This window comes from Phalangium opilio, unplaced genomic scaffold (genome assembly GCF_054372755.1).
Source record: "Phalangium opilio isolate 3A_F unplaced genomic scaffold, DU_Popi_V2 ptg000098l_1, whole genome shotgun sequence".
Taxonomy (NCBI): Eukaryota; Metazoa; Arthropoda; class Arachnida; order Opiliones; family Phalangiidae; genus Phalangium; species Phalangium opilio.
In genome coordinates, this window is record NW_028324201.1 from 2,715,364 (window position 1) to 2,731,114 (window position 15,751).

Below are 15,751 nucleotides of genomic sequence, written 5' to 3' on the forward strand. Positions count from 1 at the left end.
GGTGGCAGGCGAAAAGGGTGCTGGCGATCCGGTGGCAGGCGAAAAGGGTGCTGGCGATCCGGTGGCAGGCGACGTGGGTGCTGGCGATCCGGTGGCAGGCGACGTGGGTGCTGGCGATCCGGTGGTAGGCTAGTGGGTGCTGGCGATCCGGTGGCAGGCGAAGACGGTGTTGGCGATCCGGTGGCAGACGAAGACGGTGTTGGCGATCCGGTGGCAGGCGAAAAGGGTGCTGGCGATCCGGTGGCAGGCGGGGTGGGTGCAGTGCTCGGAGGGCACTCCCCCGGCCTCTCGAGCTTTCTGCTGCCTTAGTCCTTCCCTGTCACCGACCACCTCCTGGCTGGGCTCACCGCTGACGGTGTAGCGCTCTCGTCACCTGCTCAAGGGGCGTTAGTCGCGGCCGCTGGCCGATCCATCATAAGCCCCTCCCCCCCGCCAGGTGCAGCGCCTAATCAAATGTCCTCTGAATGTCCTTGTAATTAAAGTCTTAATAATCATATGGTGCATTGAAATAAAACACCGCACTTTCTTTAGTTTCTATAATACAAAACGCGAACTCTTTTATGATGAACTCGTTAACGGCTCGAAAAATTTCCATTCGATAATACGTCATTCTTAAATAATTAGTTTAAGTACAATACATTTTATTTAAAATGTGATTACCTAATCATACGTACTTGACACACAAACACGATAAAGAGTATTTGATTTATCAGTAGCATTTCACCACTTACTTTAGAAACACGTTATCATATCTTATCTTTAAACTCCATAAAAATCCACCAGTGCTTGAACCCCTACCCATGTTAAACTCTATGGGATTTATCCTGGTTTTATTTTGGTTCGCCTCACCTACACCTCAATAACACCTCTTTCCCACCTCCAGACGATTTTGAACCCCCACTTTCCTACTACTAATTGGTAAGCATTGTTAAATACAATATTTTTACTAACTCTAATGGTGATTGAATCTGGTTACGGCAATTTGGACATCCAGTAAATAAAATATGAACGTAATAATAAAATTCATAGGTTGGCTTCATTTTCAACTGATGCTGAGCAACGTAAAAATTAATTTAAAAAAATAGAAACATAATATCTAAATTCCTTAAAGGATGGCTAAAATAAGAATTTAATAATTCTTTTCGGTTGTATTTTCTTAAATTTCCATACCCCTGTAAAATCTTAATTATGTGTGCTAGAAAATGTGTAGGCTTATATTGGAATTCATTAAGTCTTTAAATAAATAATTTCAATCGTTTTAACATGACTAAAGTAATTCTTTCAAATATAAAAAGATCTCTCCCGTGACGTTACTTCTGTGTAGATGTCGCCATAGGTATTCAAAGCGGCAACTTTTAACAAGTTGGGAAAACCAAAATATTACCTCTCCGAGTCAAGAGGTCTACTACTACAAACTTATTTACCTAGATATGGAATTATTTCTCTTTTTTGAAGTAAAAATTTACGAAATATTGAAGCAGTATTCCAAGCATAGCGAATAATACAGTATAGCAGACGACATTTTACATTCAATAAGGATAAATCTTGGACACATGGAAATCAGTCAATGGGGAAAAGATCAGGAAATGAAGTCTACGCTTCAGCTGTTTACCGTATATTCTGATAGCTACATTCACAACTGGTTTGCAGTGTAAACACTATCGTCTCGTCTCAACCAAAGAAAATATACGCTCTCGGGGTTGGGTTGACCAAGGAACTTCCGGTCTATGCAATTTCAATGTAGCCGGAAATACCTCGGTCAACCGAGCCTGCCTTTGGAGCGTACTAGGAGCTGAGAGACAAAAATTTACACCAGAGGAAGCTACACTTTCCATTCCTGGGGCGTGTATCTTCTTTGTCTCACCTCAACAATATTCTTAGTTTGCCAACATGAATGTTAACGTTAAATAACACCAAAGCTAAATTGTAGCTAGACGCACTGATAGTCAATGCGCACCATAAAGAGAATAAAAGGTCTGTAGCTACTACCCGTTTACCATTAGCCCTTTTACTATTCTAATTGCCACCATGATCTTTTCTTCTATTATAAAATCTTAACCTGATTATTTAATAGTGTATTTAACTTTCGGCTCACTCTGAAAGGTTGATGTCTCTTCGTTTCAGACACGAAAATCAAAGCCCAAAGTTTACTTCACCTCAGGCCTCAATTATTTACTCTTTGTTTCACTAAGCCTATTGCGGATGATACTTAATATACCCGCCGGAGTCTAGGTCTTAGTTTTCTTCATGAAATCACTCAACCAAGGATTATTGTATATACAGATGTAGTATAGCTTAAGTAATATATAAACAGCCATTTCAAATAACAATATTAAAAAAATCTTTGGAATATCAAAATGAAACAGAGCTTTAAAGCTACAAAAGTACTAAATGCATGATAATTACGAAAAATACTTCCACATATTCACTTTATATTATGGAAAAAGGTAATATTAAGGTTCTGTATGATTTCTTAACACATCAACACAAGGCTAACTGCTAACGCGACGCACTAGTGTAACAATGGACGGACACACACAGACAAAAACATAGACTGCTTTTTAACTCTTTCCGTATTAATTTTGAGTTGAGAAACAAGATTATCTTTAATATTTAAATAAATATAATTATTTTAATCTTCAATAATTAACATTAATAATAGTTTAATCGTTTAAAATAAAGTTATACCTATTATCATCTCAAACTTTGCTAATATTGACGTTTAAAGTGAAGGGTACACTCTTGCCCGCTTTCTTCAAATTTTGGGGTATATATACGATTCGTTTCCATTATAATAGTAAGGAAAAAGCGCAATTGCGAAAACCTTTGGTGGCGATCCCACCTTAGGGAGGCTAGACATTTCTCGTAACCCTAGCTGATCGCCGCGTATATCCTAAAACTAAACGATTATAATGGAGTAGAAGCCAATGAGACAGATTGGTGTCTATGTGGAATAGACGGAAGACCAGTAGATGGTGGTGTTTAGAAGCCAGAATGTACAGATTGGTGTCCAAGTGGGATGGACAAAGACCAGAAGATGGTGGTGATTAGAAGCCAGTATGTACAGACTGGTGTCCAAGTGGAATGGACGAAGACCAGAAGATGGTGGTGATTAGAAGCCAGTATGTACAGACTGGTGTCCATGTGGGATGGACGAAGATCAAAAGATGATGGTGATTAGAAGCCGGTAAGTACAGACTGGTGTCCGTGTGGGATGGACAAAGACCAGAAGATGGTGGTGTGAGAACTCAAGTAGAGGAGCCATTTCCGTGACTGTGAAAGCAGTTCGGAAATGGCGAACACGTTTGCTCCGATTTGTAAACTGCGAACGCGGTCACGTGGGGTCTGACAGACAGACAGACAGACAGACACACACACACACACACACACACAGACACGGTCAGTGCATTACCTCTCCGTGACGTCATCGTCACTCGGAGAGGTAAAAACAGATAATGCACAACACAATTACCTGGATAAAGGATAAAAGTGGGGAAATTTGTTTTCACGCTTAGAGGATAGGCAGCTCCCTATCTACAACAGCAGCTTATTAGTTTACACACCTGGAGGATTTATACTATTTACAATAGGAGACCGGACTACCTGGGGGACAAAACCCGTCCTCATTTGTTTCCTATGTAGCCTGGCTTTCTGGTGTAAATGTTATGAATCCTCCATGTGTGTACTCTGTTCCAGCTTCGGTTGGCTTGGCTTTTATCTATTACGTAGCTTACATCGAAGTGGTTTATTGTGTCCTTAAAGAGCTCTCCCATGGAGCAATAAAATTAGATGTTACCAGTATCGTTAAAGACTGTCTCTGGTCCATGGGAGCGCTCTGCGAGGACACAATGAAATTCGTCATTAGTGTCTACGCGCAATAGAGACTGGTAGTACGAGAATCTGATATTATGTACAGAGCTAGCCTAATTTTTTATCATCACATGATAATTATGCTTCCAATGTTCCATTGTGCCCCCGCGGAGCGCTTCAATGGAGCAATAAAAATGGCTCTTGTAATAAATATTCACTCCACCGGTTTCGGGCCAAAAATTAAGTTTTTTTATATCGTTTTCCCTCTGGTTGCTAGCAACCTACTACGGTGCCACTGTGGAACAGTATCCAGTACAGCATCTCCATGAAAAATGCCAATAAAATTTTCTAGCAGGTTTTAGCCTCGTAGAGTGTGCTTTATTCACTACTGCTAACGGTATTACAAATTTTGAAGTTGGTTTGGTTGCGCGCTGGCTTGTGGTATTTAGAACTTTTCTCCACACCGTCAAATTTTAATTTGGTTTTGCAGAAATATAGCTATGCTAGAAATGGAGCGTATCTTCGGTCCAAAACTTTTATGGCCAATGGTCATTAAGCGACTCATTTTCTTGAAACACGGCGAAACGCCGGACCAAATTATAAACATTTTGGCATTTGCATATCTCAATGGCGTGAAGGAAGATTTACTCGACAACGTTTTTCACCAACTTAAGCTAGGGACTGAGTATCTCGATTTTGGCAGTGCAATATACGCACAATACCATGCATGGAATTATAGCAAGGATTTGCGGGGCTCCGTGAATGCTTTCTGTGTTAAAAGAAATGTAATCTATACTTTGAACTACGACCTGTGATTTTAAATTCAAAATAATTATTGTATTATTTCGTATGATCAATAACTAAATTATATTTGACATAAACACCATGGGCCCAAAATTGTAAATCTAACGAACAAACTTCCGGCATGTCCCAATCTCCCCGTATAAATCACCGTAAGTTCTAAATTTTTATTACAGTTATACAACATAATACTAATTTTAAATTATTGTATTTTAGTCAGAAAATATCAGGCTGAAGCCCTTTTCCTCTTTCCACACCAACAAAACGGCGTCATGAAGATTTTGATTTTTCTTCTTGTTAAATCTGTTAGATGACTTTTGGTCAGCAAAATCTATCAAAGGTAATGATAATGGTGAGAGCGATGTTAAAAATGAGAAGTTGAAGACAAAGTTGGAGCACTATGTGATTCAGGGTCAGGGCGTGATTCCGGAGATAAAATTGAAAACATCGAGCGTGAAGACAAAAGCAACTTTGAAAATAAACAGGAAGACATTTATATAAAAGTAACAAGACTGAAAAAAACAAAAAGAAATTTTGGATAAAAATAACAAGATTGAAAATAAACAAGAAGAAAAGTCAGAGAATAGTAACTAAAGAAAAAATATTAGGAAAATATCTTGCAACAGTAAAAAAAATTAATAAAACCCATTTATCAAGAACCTCTAAGTCAGAGGGAACTTAGTTCAAATAAATGAGAAAAATCTTTTCGAGAGTTAAGTTCTCCTCCACATCCTAAATGGGATTATCCCTTAAAACTCTTAGACTCTAGATCAAAAACAAGGAGTCAAAATACTTCAAATAGTCAGAGAACCTATAAAAGAAACTTTAACCAAAGATCAAAATATTCTGGTCGTCATTTAGCCTTATCCTATCCATCTACACGCGTTATTACGTGTTATAATGTCAGAAACCAGAACACCTTGCGCCCGACTGTTCAGACAAAAAGACTAGCAAGTCGGGGGAAGCCAAAGCGGGAGAGGTCCCTCGTGGTCCCTCTCCCGGCGCCCAGTAAATACCCCTATCAAGAAGCGTGTCGCGTTCCCCCTGAGGATTGAATCCGTTAGAAAAGGTTCTAGTTATAAAAGGGTCACCATTCTTGTTACTTTTGAACACGCTACCGTTCACGCTAAGTTAGATAGTGGGGCTGATGCTTCTCTTATTAGTTTAGATTAACGGCAAAAGGTCTGTAAATTTAGAAATTCTTCAGAATTACCTGAAGATGACCAGTTAGAGAGCTCCGATAAACGTCTTAAGCATAAATCTTAGCTCTTCCCCTTCTTTATCTACTCGTATCCAGGATCCAATTAGTAGTAGTACAAGTTCAAATTCTACCGGTAGTAGTTCCTCAACCTCCTCTAGCGACTCTGTTGAAGGTCAGTTACGTCCCCCAGGTCCTAGAGCGTTATATTCAGCGTCTACATTGGAAGATGTGATAAAATCACAAAGGGAAGACCCTTTTGCTTCCCCTATAATAAATTCTTAACAAGAACCTAACCCTGTTAGGAATGAACTGTTCGAACTAAAGAATGATCTTCTGTATAGAAGAACTTACAGAAATTACCTTGAGAAAATATATCTACCACCAAGATTAAGACTAGAAGCCATGCGGTTATTGCATGATCACCTGTCAGCTCACAGGGGCAAAGATAAGACCCTAAGTAAAGTGACATTTAGATATTGGTGGCCAACCATAGTTAGAGAAGTCCAGGACTATGTTGGAGGATGTACTTTATGCCAACAATTTAAGGCTAAGAATAGGAGAAAGCTAGGGCTAATGCAACCCTCTGAGATAACAAGTCCTTGGAACCAAATTAGTGTCGATATAATGGGACCTTTCCCTCAAAGTAGACACCACTATAAGTATTTAATAGTCTTTGTCGATTATATGACAAAATTCGTGGAAACGATTCCACTAAAGACTATTACAGCCAAGACTTGTATCCAAGCTTTAAAGTCTATTATTACTAGGTGGGGAGCTTTGGCTGCAGACGTGCAGAGCTTTGAGAATTAAACCAAAGTTTGCCACCACCTACACACCTAAGGGAAATCCCACCGAACGAGTAAATTGGCGAACATATATCATTCTATGTAGGGAATCACCTTAACAGATGGGATGAATTCCTAGACCTTCTTCAATTTGCTATAAATTCTGCACCCCATGAAACCACGGGCAGACCCCCTTTTTTGAATTTAGGGCGGGAGCCACGTCTCCCTTGGGATTTAGAAATTGAAGAACCCATTCAGGACCCTGATGGCCCCGTTCGTACTAAAGCTCTAAAAGTTCTTAAGGAACAATTAGAATTCAGTAATGAATTATCTAAATTAGCTAAGGCTCATCAAAAGAAATGCTATGACCTCCGCCATGACCGTCTAGAATTTGAGGTAGGAACATTAGTATGGATGGAAACCCATCCTTTGTCAAGTACGACCGGTCAAATTAAAACTGAGCTTGATATACATGCACCTACTAAACAAAATATGTTGCCATTAAAAGTTCCCCTTGGCTCAATCCATTTATTAAAAAGCAAATCTATTATAGAGACAGGCTAAAGACTAAAGTACGAACGTCCATATATAGAGATAAGTACCAAGAGCTATTTCGGATTCAAAGAAATAAAGTTATTACCTTAATTCGTGAAGCAAAGGCAAACTATTTTCAAAGTAAGCTAAAAAACTCGACCCCTAATAATGTATGGTCAATTTTGAAGCCATACATTAAACTAAAAAGTGTCAAGACAGTGCCTAAAATTTTAAAAACTAGTGATGGCATAATAGATGATCCAAAACATATCGCTGAAAGTTTTAATAACTATTTTATTGGTGTTGCTGAAGAACTGACTAAAGGGAAACAATTTCCTCGATATGAAAATAGCTTAACGAAAACCCCAAATGACATTAATCGGTTGGACACATTTGAACTTACTACAGAACATGAAGTATTTACCCTACTTAAGAAACTTAAACAAAATAAGGCTGCTGGAATAGATGACCTATCCCCTGCCATATTTCGGTCACTAGCTGCAGTAATAGCAAAAACAGTTGCATTAATTATAAACCAATCCTTGATTCTTGGACTTTTCCCAAATCAGTGGAAAGTTGCAAAGGTTACGCCAGCACATAAAGCGGGTAATCCGCAAGTACCGCAAAATTATAGACCAATATCGGTTACACCCACCCTAGCAACTATCTGTGAAAAAGTTGTCTATAAATCAGCATACCAATTCTTAAATGAAAGTAACTCCTTATATGTATTACAATCTGGTTTCCGCAAAGGTTACTCGACAAACACCTGTATTTTTAATTTGTATGAAGGTATCCTAAATGGTCTTAACCGGGGTCTATTTGTCATTGTGACGTTTATAGACCTCTCGAAAGCATTCGATACGGTTAAACACGAGACTCTAATACGCGATCTCGAAATAGCTGGAATAAGCTCTAAAGCACTCGATTGGTTCCGTTCGTATCTAACAAATCGACAACAAAAGGTTTACTGTAATGGTCAATACTCTTCAACTAAGAATGTTAAAACAGGCGTACCCCAGGGCAGCGTCCTGGGACCTTTACTTTTTAACGTCTATACGGCTAAAATACATAAATCTCTGAAACACACCACTTCAAACGAATATGCCGATGACTCTGCATTATTATTATCAAGTGAAAATCTATTGGAGGCTATTGACCATATGGAATCTGATATTAAAAACATCAAAAACTCATTACTCTCTAAGGGCCTTTTATTAAATGAATCTAAAACAAAATTTATGATCTTTAGTCCAAACAAAAATGTAAATAAGCAAGCCTTGACTATCCAAACTATATGTGAAGGAAAAATAGAAAGAGTATCTACATTTAAATATTTAGGGATTTGCTTGGATGAAATGTTAACGTGGAATTACCACATAGACTATGTAATTAAGAAAATTCAAACGCGTATCTGGCTTTTAAAACCACTTCAGACAAACCTTAATTACGATACATTAACATTATTATATAACTCAATTATTAGACCTATTTTTGAGTATGGCGACATTTTCTATAATAACGCTTCTAACTCTAATTTAAAAAGATTGCAGATCATGCAAAATAATTGTGCTAGGTTAGTTATGAAACAGCCAAAGAAATCGTCCGCCTCATTAGCGAGGAAAAGTGCAAATATCATTGAGTTAAATTCAATTTATATGAAAAACTTATTAATACTGATGTTTAAAATTAAACATAAAATGGTGCCCCAATATATTGTCGAACGGTTCCCTCCACATGACCATCATAAAAATACTAGAGCTAGTGACACCGATTTTGTGGTGGAAGTTTTCCCATCTAAATTCAGGACCAAGAGTGTTATGCAAAATGGAATTAAATTATGGAACGAACTACCTAGGGCTATCAAAATATTGGATAATATTACTATTTTTAAAAATGAACTTAAAACTTATCTCTCTTTAACGAATAACGCAATACGTTTGTGAAAATTTTTAATTTTGTCATGAAAATTTTAACTTAATCATAGGACCCTTTCGTAAACAAGATATTATCTTAAAAGGATATCCTAAATAAAGCATTTATTTATTTATTTATTTTAAATTATTAGAAAACTTTGTAACGGGGAGCCCGTTACAAGAGTTCATCACCAGGTGGAGAGACCTAAATCGATACCAGGGATCCCCGCTAGACGGCCCAGGAAGCTGAACGTTAGACCTGTCGTCTGCTCGAGAGCCAGGATTGGCTGAACTCTAGAGGCCCGAGGGGAAATTTTCAAAGGTAGCCCGGGAATCACGGCAGTTTGAGGAGTACCGGCATCAGAATCAGATAATCGGACTTGTTAGAATAATTAATTTTGTTTACTTGTTTACTAACGGATTGGATATTTAATTAACCGGATTTATGTTCTAATAAATACATTTGATTAACCTTATTATGTAGTCGTGTGTTTTCGGTTCATTAGTGGAAAGAGCGCGATTACAATTGGAGGCACCGCCTAGATTAACTTTTGAATTTGGCGCCATCATTTTCCGGGCTTTGCGTTTTATATGGACGTTTAACTCTTGTGTTTTCACCGAGTGAACTTTATTTTTGTATGCTGCTATTGGACTTGGTGGCTGGTGTACGTGTCGTTGTGTTCCCTTTGCACGACGTGGGATATTGAGCTCCCTGCAGTGAGTCCCTGACCCGGCCTGGGGGGATCTATGAGGGTGTTCCGCAAAGTCATCGGGAACAATCTACCACTGCCTGCCACCCTGGACTCGACGAACGATAAGTTGATCTTACTATCTTACTAAATTTCTTTACTCTGTTTTTGTAAACTCTGTATTTTGGCCCGGTGGGCGTTAGCAAAGGGGTGGTGTAGGATTCCACAGAGGGCTATTTCTCGCTCGGAACCGCGTGATAGGGCGGGGCTTAAGTTTGGCTTCTTTGTGTCAGCATTTGCCAGCACCCAGTTTTCATTTGAACGCCATTCTATGCTGATTGCCGTACTATTTGCATCACAAAATTTTGAGTTCGCCCAACTACGAAGAAAAGTTTTTCTCCATTTTTCCCTGATTGCCTTATTGATTTATCAACAATTTTTCGGTAAGGTTATGTATTTAACTCTTACTTAGGGACCGTTTCGATTGTATGAACTGACCATAAACTATTTATCCTAAGCCTAAGGGTCACTATTATTGTTACCGGGCTAAGTCATTATTATATGTCAGGTTAGCCTACATTTAGGGGCCGCCAAATTGGGCCTTGGTCTTATTGAGCACATAAGTTCAATTTAAGTACTCTCAATTGGCTTTCTTATTTTCTTGAATTCAAAATGGGGTTTTATACTATATTTGACCAACTAATTGTACCTTATTTTATCCCATTTGTGGTCACGGTAACTTTGAGATATATGGGATTTTTGATATGCCGTGAAATCGGTGCTACCGTGGGATATGATCGTCATACCCCGTTACATGGGTTTAATATTCCTCAACCTCGTCAGGGCAATAATACCGAACTTCCAACTGGTCATATTAAACCTCCCGGGCCTCCCATATTCTTGACATTAAACCCAAAACCTGGCAAAGAGTGTAAGTTGCCATCTTGTTCCGGCACTTCTTAATTAATGTTCAGGTTCCGAAATGATTGTGATTCCAAACGTAAGGGTTCTCGAGGCTTCAAACCTTCAAATAAGGCCAATTCGAGTAAATCGTCTGGGTCTAGCAGTTTCTTACGACCATCCGATTTAGACGCCGTGGATGATCAACGGCGTACTCGACCGAAAAAAAAACCGGCGGAAATCACACAGCCAACGGTAAAAATTTTAACTTACGCTGGCGGTAGACCGTTCACACTACGACTGAATTTTCAGTTTGGCGGTAGATATTTTTGGGTCACGTGACAGATTTGAGTTGTTTCCTCAACATCTATTTCACACTCTAAATTGGTATCATTGTCCCCTTCTCGCTTAGATCGTACAAGAAGGGATATTTTCTATCCTCCTCAGTAAAATCTTCCTTATTAACACCTTTTCTCTTTTTACTTCCGTTAGTTTAATTTTTCTTTCTTGGTGGTATGTTTCCGATAAGCCTTGGTCAACTACAAAAAATGGCGGCTATCAATCGATCTCGCGCGTGCGTGCGCTCTTGAAATATATGACGTTGTCAGTGGGATAATTTCATTGGCTGAGACACCGGCGTAACGCCTAACACGGCCGAAACAATAAAACACAACTTACGCCCGACCGAACGGAAATTCCGTCGGGCTCGGCTTAAAGATGTTTCGGTCGAACCCCTTTCTGCCGGGTTTCCGTCGTGTTTTCCTTGGAATGGGAATCTAGCTTTATTATAAAAGCGGGCCTTTTCGAAAAAAACCTCCATTTCTTTAGGTCCTTGAACAATAACGCTATATTTATTAAGGATTTTGAAGAATAAGCATCTTCCTTTTCCAAAATATTGCTTGTTTTGTAGATCAGGTTAGGGTTAGGAAAGGCATAGGTTATTTTTGCTTAGGAGTCTTTGAGACCTGCGGTTCCAAATTTTAAGCATTTGACCTCGTGATAATAAGCGTATGCATATATTCATATCCTATAAAGGCTAAAAATTAAAAAACAATTTAAATAATAATAAACATTTTATCGGTGACAGCGTTTAAAAATGAAATGTTGTTTTTAGAGGCATAATGTTACGTTAGAAAATAGTTTTTGGGTACTCATTCTATGTTCAAACTTCATTACAGTGTTACATAATGCATATGACTTAAATATAATAATTTGCTAATCGCTTTATCAAGGTACATTTCTTCGATTTCAAAATATTTCAATCTTCTAAACTCTAAATTTAGTTTAATGTTTAAAAAATACAGCGAATTATTGCTCGTTTTACCTAATCACTCAATCTTCATTAGATAATCAGATTATCGCGGGTGAATTACTGTATTTACATCGGGAGCTTTTAATCATAATATACCAAATCCAAAATCCGCCAAATTGCGGGGTTTTTCAGCCGAATGGAAGACAATCTGTTAATTTCCGTAGTAAAATCAACTTGGAATGGGGTGAACAGGGGCTTGAATTTGTTAAAATGGGACTTGAAATGGAGTAAATAGGGGTTTGAAACGGTGTAAATAGGGGTTTGAAACGGTGTAAATAGGGGTTTGAAACGGTGTAAATAGGGGTTTGAAACGGTGTAAATAGGGGTTTGAAACGGTGTAAATATGGGTTTGAAACGGTGTAAATATGGGTTTGAAACGGTGTAAATATGGGTTTGAAACGGTGTAAATAGGGAGTTTGAAATGGAGTAAATAAGGGTTTGAAATGGAGTATATAGGGGTTTCAAATGGTGTAAATAGGGCTTTGAAATGGAGTAAATAGGGCTTTGAAATGGAGTAAATAGGGCTTTGAAATGGAGTAAATAGGGCTTTGAAATGGTGTAAATAGGGCTTTGAAATGGAGTAAATAGGGCTTTGAAATGGAGTAAATAGGGCTTTGAAATGGAGTAAATAGGGCTTTGAAATAGAGTAAATAGGGCTTTGAAATGGTGTAAATAGGGCTTTGAAATGGAGTAAATAGGGCTTTTAAATGGAGTAAATAGGGCTTTGAAATGGAGTAAATAGGGCTTTGAAATTAAGTAAATAGCTAGGGCTTTGAAATGGAGTAAATAGGGCTTTGAAATGGTGTAAATAGGGCTTTGAAAAGGAGTAAATAGGGCTTTGAAATGGAGTAAATAGGGCTTTGAAATGGAGTAAATAGGGCTTTGAAATGGAGTAAATAGGGCTTTGAAATGGAGTAAATAGGGCTTTGAAATGGTGTAAATAGGGCTTTGAAAAGGAGTAAATAGGGCTTTGAAATGGAGTAAACAGGGCTTTGAAATGGAGTAAATAGGGCTTTGAAATGGTGTAAATAGGGCTTTGAAATGGAGTAAATAGGGCTTTTAAATGGAGTAAATAGGGCTTTGAAATGGAGTAAATAGGGCTTTGAAATTGAGTAAATAGCTAGGGCTTTGAAATGGAGTAAATAGGGCTTTGAAATGGTGTAAATAGGGCTTTGAAAAGGAGTAAATAGGGCTTTGAAATGGAGTAAATAGGGCTTTGAAATGGAGTAAATAGGGCTTTGAAATGGAGTAAATAGGGCTTTGAAATGGAGTAAATAGCTAGGGCTTTGAAATTGAGTAAATAGCTAGGGCTTTGAAATGGTGTAAATAGGGCTTTGAAAAGGAGTAAATAGGGCTTTGAAAAGGAGTAAATAGGGCTTTGAAATGGAGTAAATAGGGCTTTGAAATGGAGTAAATTGGGCTTTGAAATGGAGTAAACAGGGCTTTGAAATGGAGTAAATAGGGCTTTGAAATGGTGTAAATAGGGCTTTGAAATGGAGTAAATAGGGCTTTTAAATGGAGTAAATAGGGCTTTGAAATGGAGTAAATAGGGCTTTGAAATTGAGTAAATAGCTAGGGCTTTGAAATGGAGTAAATAGGGCTTTGAAATGGTGTAAATAGGGCTTTGAAAAGGAGTAAATAGGGCTTTGAAATGGAGTAAATAGGGCTTTGAAATGGAGTAAATAGGGCTTTGAAATGGAGTAAATAGGGCTTTGAAATGGAGTAAATAGGGCTTTGAAATGGTGTAAATAGGTTTTTGAAATGGAGTAAATAGGGCTTTTAAATGGAGTAAATAGGGCTTTGAAATGGAGTGAATAGGGCTTTGAAATTGAGTAAATAGCTAGGGCTTTGAAATGGAGTAAATAGGGCTTTGAAATGGATTAAATAGGGCTCTGAAATGGAGTAAATAGGGCTTTGAAATGGAGTAAATAGGGCTTTGAAATGGAGTAAATAGGGCTTTGAAATGGTGTAAATAGGGCTTTGAAAAGGAGTAAATAGGGCTTTGAAATGGAGTAAACAGGGCTTTGAAATGGAGTAAATAGGGCTTTGAAATGGTGTAAATAGGGCTTTGAAATGGAGTAAATAGGGCTTTTAAATGGAGTAAATAGGGCTTTGAAATGGAGTAAATAGGGCTTTGAAATTGAGTAAATAGCTAGGGCTTTGAAATGGAGTAAATAGGGCTTTGAAATGGTGTAAATAGGGCTTTGAAAAGGAGTAAATAGGGCTTTGAAATGGAGTAAATAGGGCTTTGAAATGGAGTAAATAGGGCTTTGAAATGGAGTAAATAGGGCTTTGAAATGGAGTAAATAGCTAGGGCTTTGAAATTGAGTAAATAGCTAGGGCTTTGAAATGGTGTAAATAGGGCTTTGAAAAGGAGTAAATAGGGCTTTGAAAAGGAGTAAATAGGGCTTTGAAATGGAGTAAATAGCTAGGGCTTTGAAATGGAGTAAATAGGGCTTTGAAATGGATTAAATAGGGCTCTGAAATGGAGTAAATAGGGCTTTGAAATAGAGTGAACAGAGACTTGAAATGGTGTATTAATGGCTTTGTTTTACACCTTAAACGTGGTGTTAAATATAGAAAAAATATTTAACACCTTCACTTCATTTGGTGTAGTAATGTGATATACGTGGCGTAACTTTGCCTACATTTAACACCATTAAACTAAGTAGTAATATTAGAGTTCAAAAATTTCCTGAAAAAGATGTTAAAAAGCACTATAAATGGTGCATAAATGCCTAATATTTCGTTCATACTTGCAAATAATATTTGTAAAAGGCGTGAATTTATCATAAAAATGGTGTAGAAGTACACCTTAAATGGTGTCAATTTTGGCACCGAAAAAAACAGCATATATGGTGTAAGAATGCACCATTATTTTTTACAGTGTAGAGGGTCTTGATGTATCACTCATACAAGAGCCGTGGATTTTCCACGGAAAAATCCTCGGTCTCGACACAGCGGGTCTGGGTGGTTTTCCGAAATCGTTGTCTTGTTTGGAGGCTCGAAATCTCTGTTGTACTTTGTGTAGTTCTTACAAAAACGGATAGAATGAAGGTTTCACACTTGAAACTTCGATGCATTGCTTCCAAATGGTTAGTCGTTCGTAACTCATAAACGGCGAAGTGATTTCACATTTCAAGTGGATGGATACTACTTTGTAACCAATTGTCAACAAAGTAGTACATGAATCGAACTACGTTATTGTTATTACTAGGAATTGAACTTTGTAGAGCAAGCCAAAGCTCATCGTATTCTTCAGTTGGTACCAAAGGTAGAGCCATTAGACGACGAACCAATAGTCGGATTTCGTTATTGGCTTTGTACTGGTTTGCGAGGTGATTTTTGTTCACGGCTCTCCAAACAGCTTGGGTAAAGTGAAAGTAGCATCCCTTAATTTTTGATGTTGGAAACGAAAGTTGTATCGCTGAAATCATGGCTGTTTCGTAATCAATTAGAAATTGTGATGGTGAAAATGTTAAATTTCTTTCTTCAGCTGCTTGATGAATAAGGGAGAACATGCGAGAGTAGACTGTATCCTTATTGAAGAATTCAAAAGCTTTGCCGAGAAATTGCAAGAAATTGGATTGGTAAATAGTCACAATTTTGTCGAAATCATTGGTGGAAAAAGGCTTCACACCAGTCTTACGGAAGCGTTTTTATCGAGAGACTTTGTACTTTCCTTTGGGGAATCATGGAAAAATAAGGAAAAACGATGACAGTGAAACGCGATATGGAAATATATTACAATTTGACGAAAATAGAACTTTCAAAATGGTTTTAAGAGAAAAGTGCCATAGCGT

General features: G+C 38.0%; 1 protein-coding gene across 1 annotated transcript; it reads right to left on the reverse strand.

The window, feature by feature from the left end:
- Positions 1 to 15,079: 15,079 nt before the first annotated feature.
- Positions 15,080 to 15,469, reverse strand: LOC149634480 (uncharacterized). The gene has a single exon (XM_089851030.1). It carries the CDS (start codon positions 15,467 to 15,469, stop codon positions 15,080 to 15,082), a length of 390 nt encoding a protein of 129 aa, XP_089707156.1.
- Between the last annotated feature and the right edge of the window lie 282 nt (positions 15,470 to 15,751).

Bases quoted from the DNA above. Each gene is read 5' to 3' on its own strand.
- LOC149634480 (XM_089851030.1), bottom strand. From the start codon at position 15,469: ATGTTCTCCCTTATTCATCAAGCAGCTGAAGAAAGAAATTTAACATTT.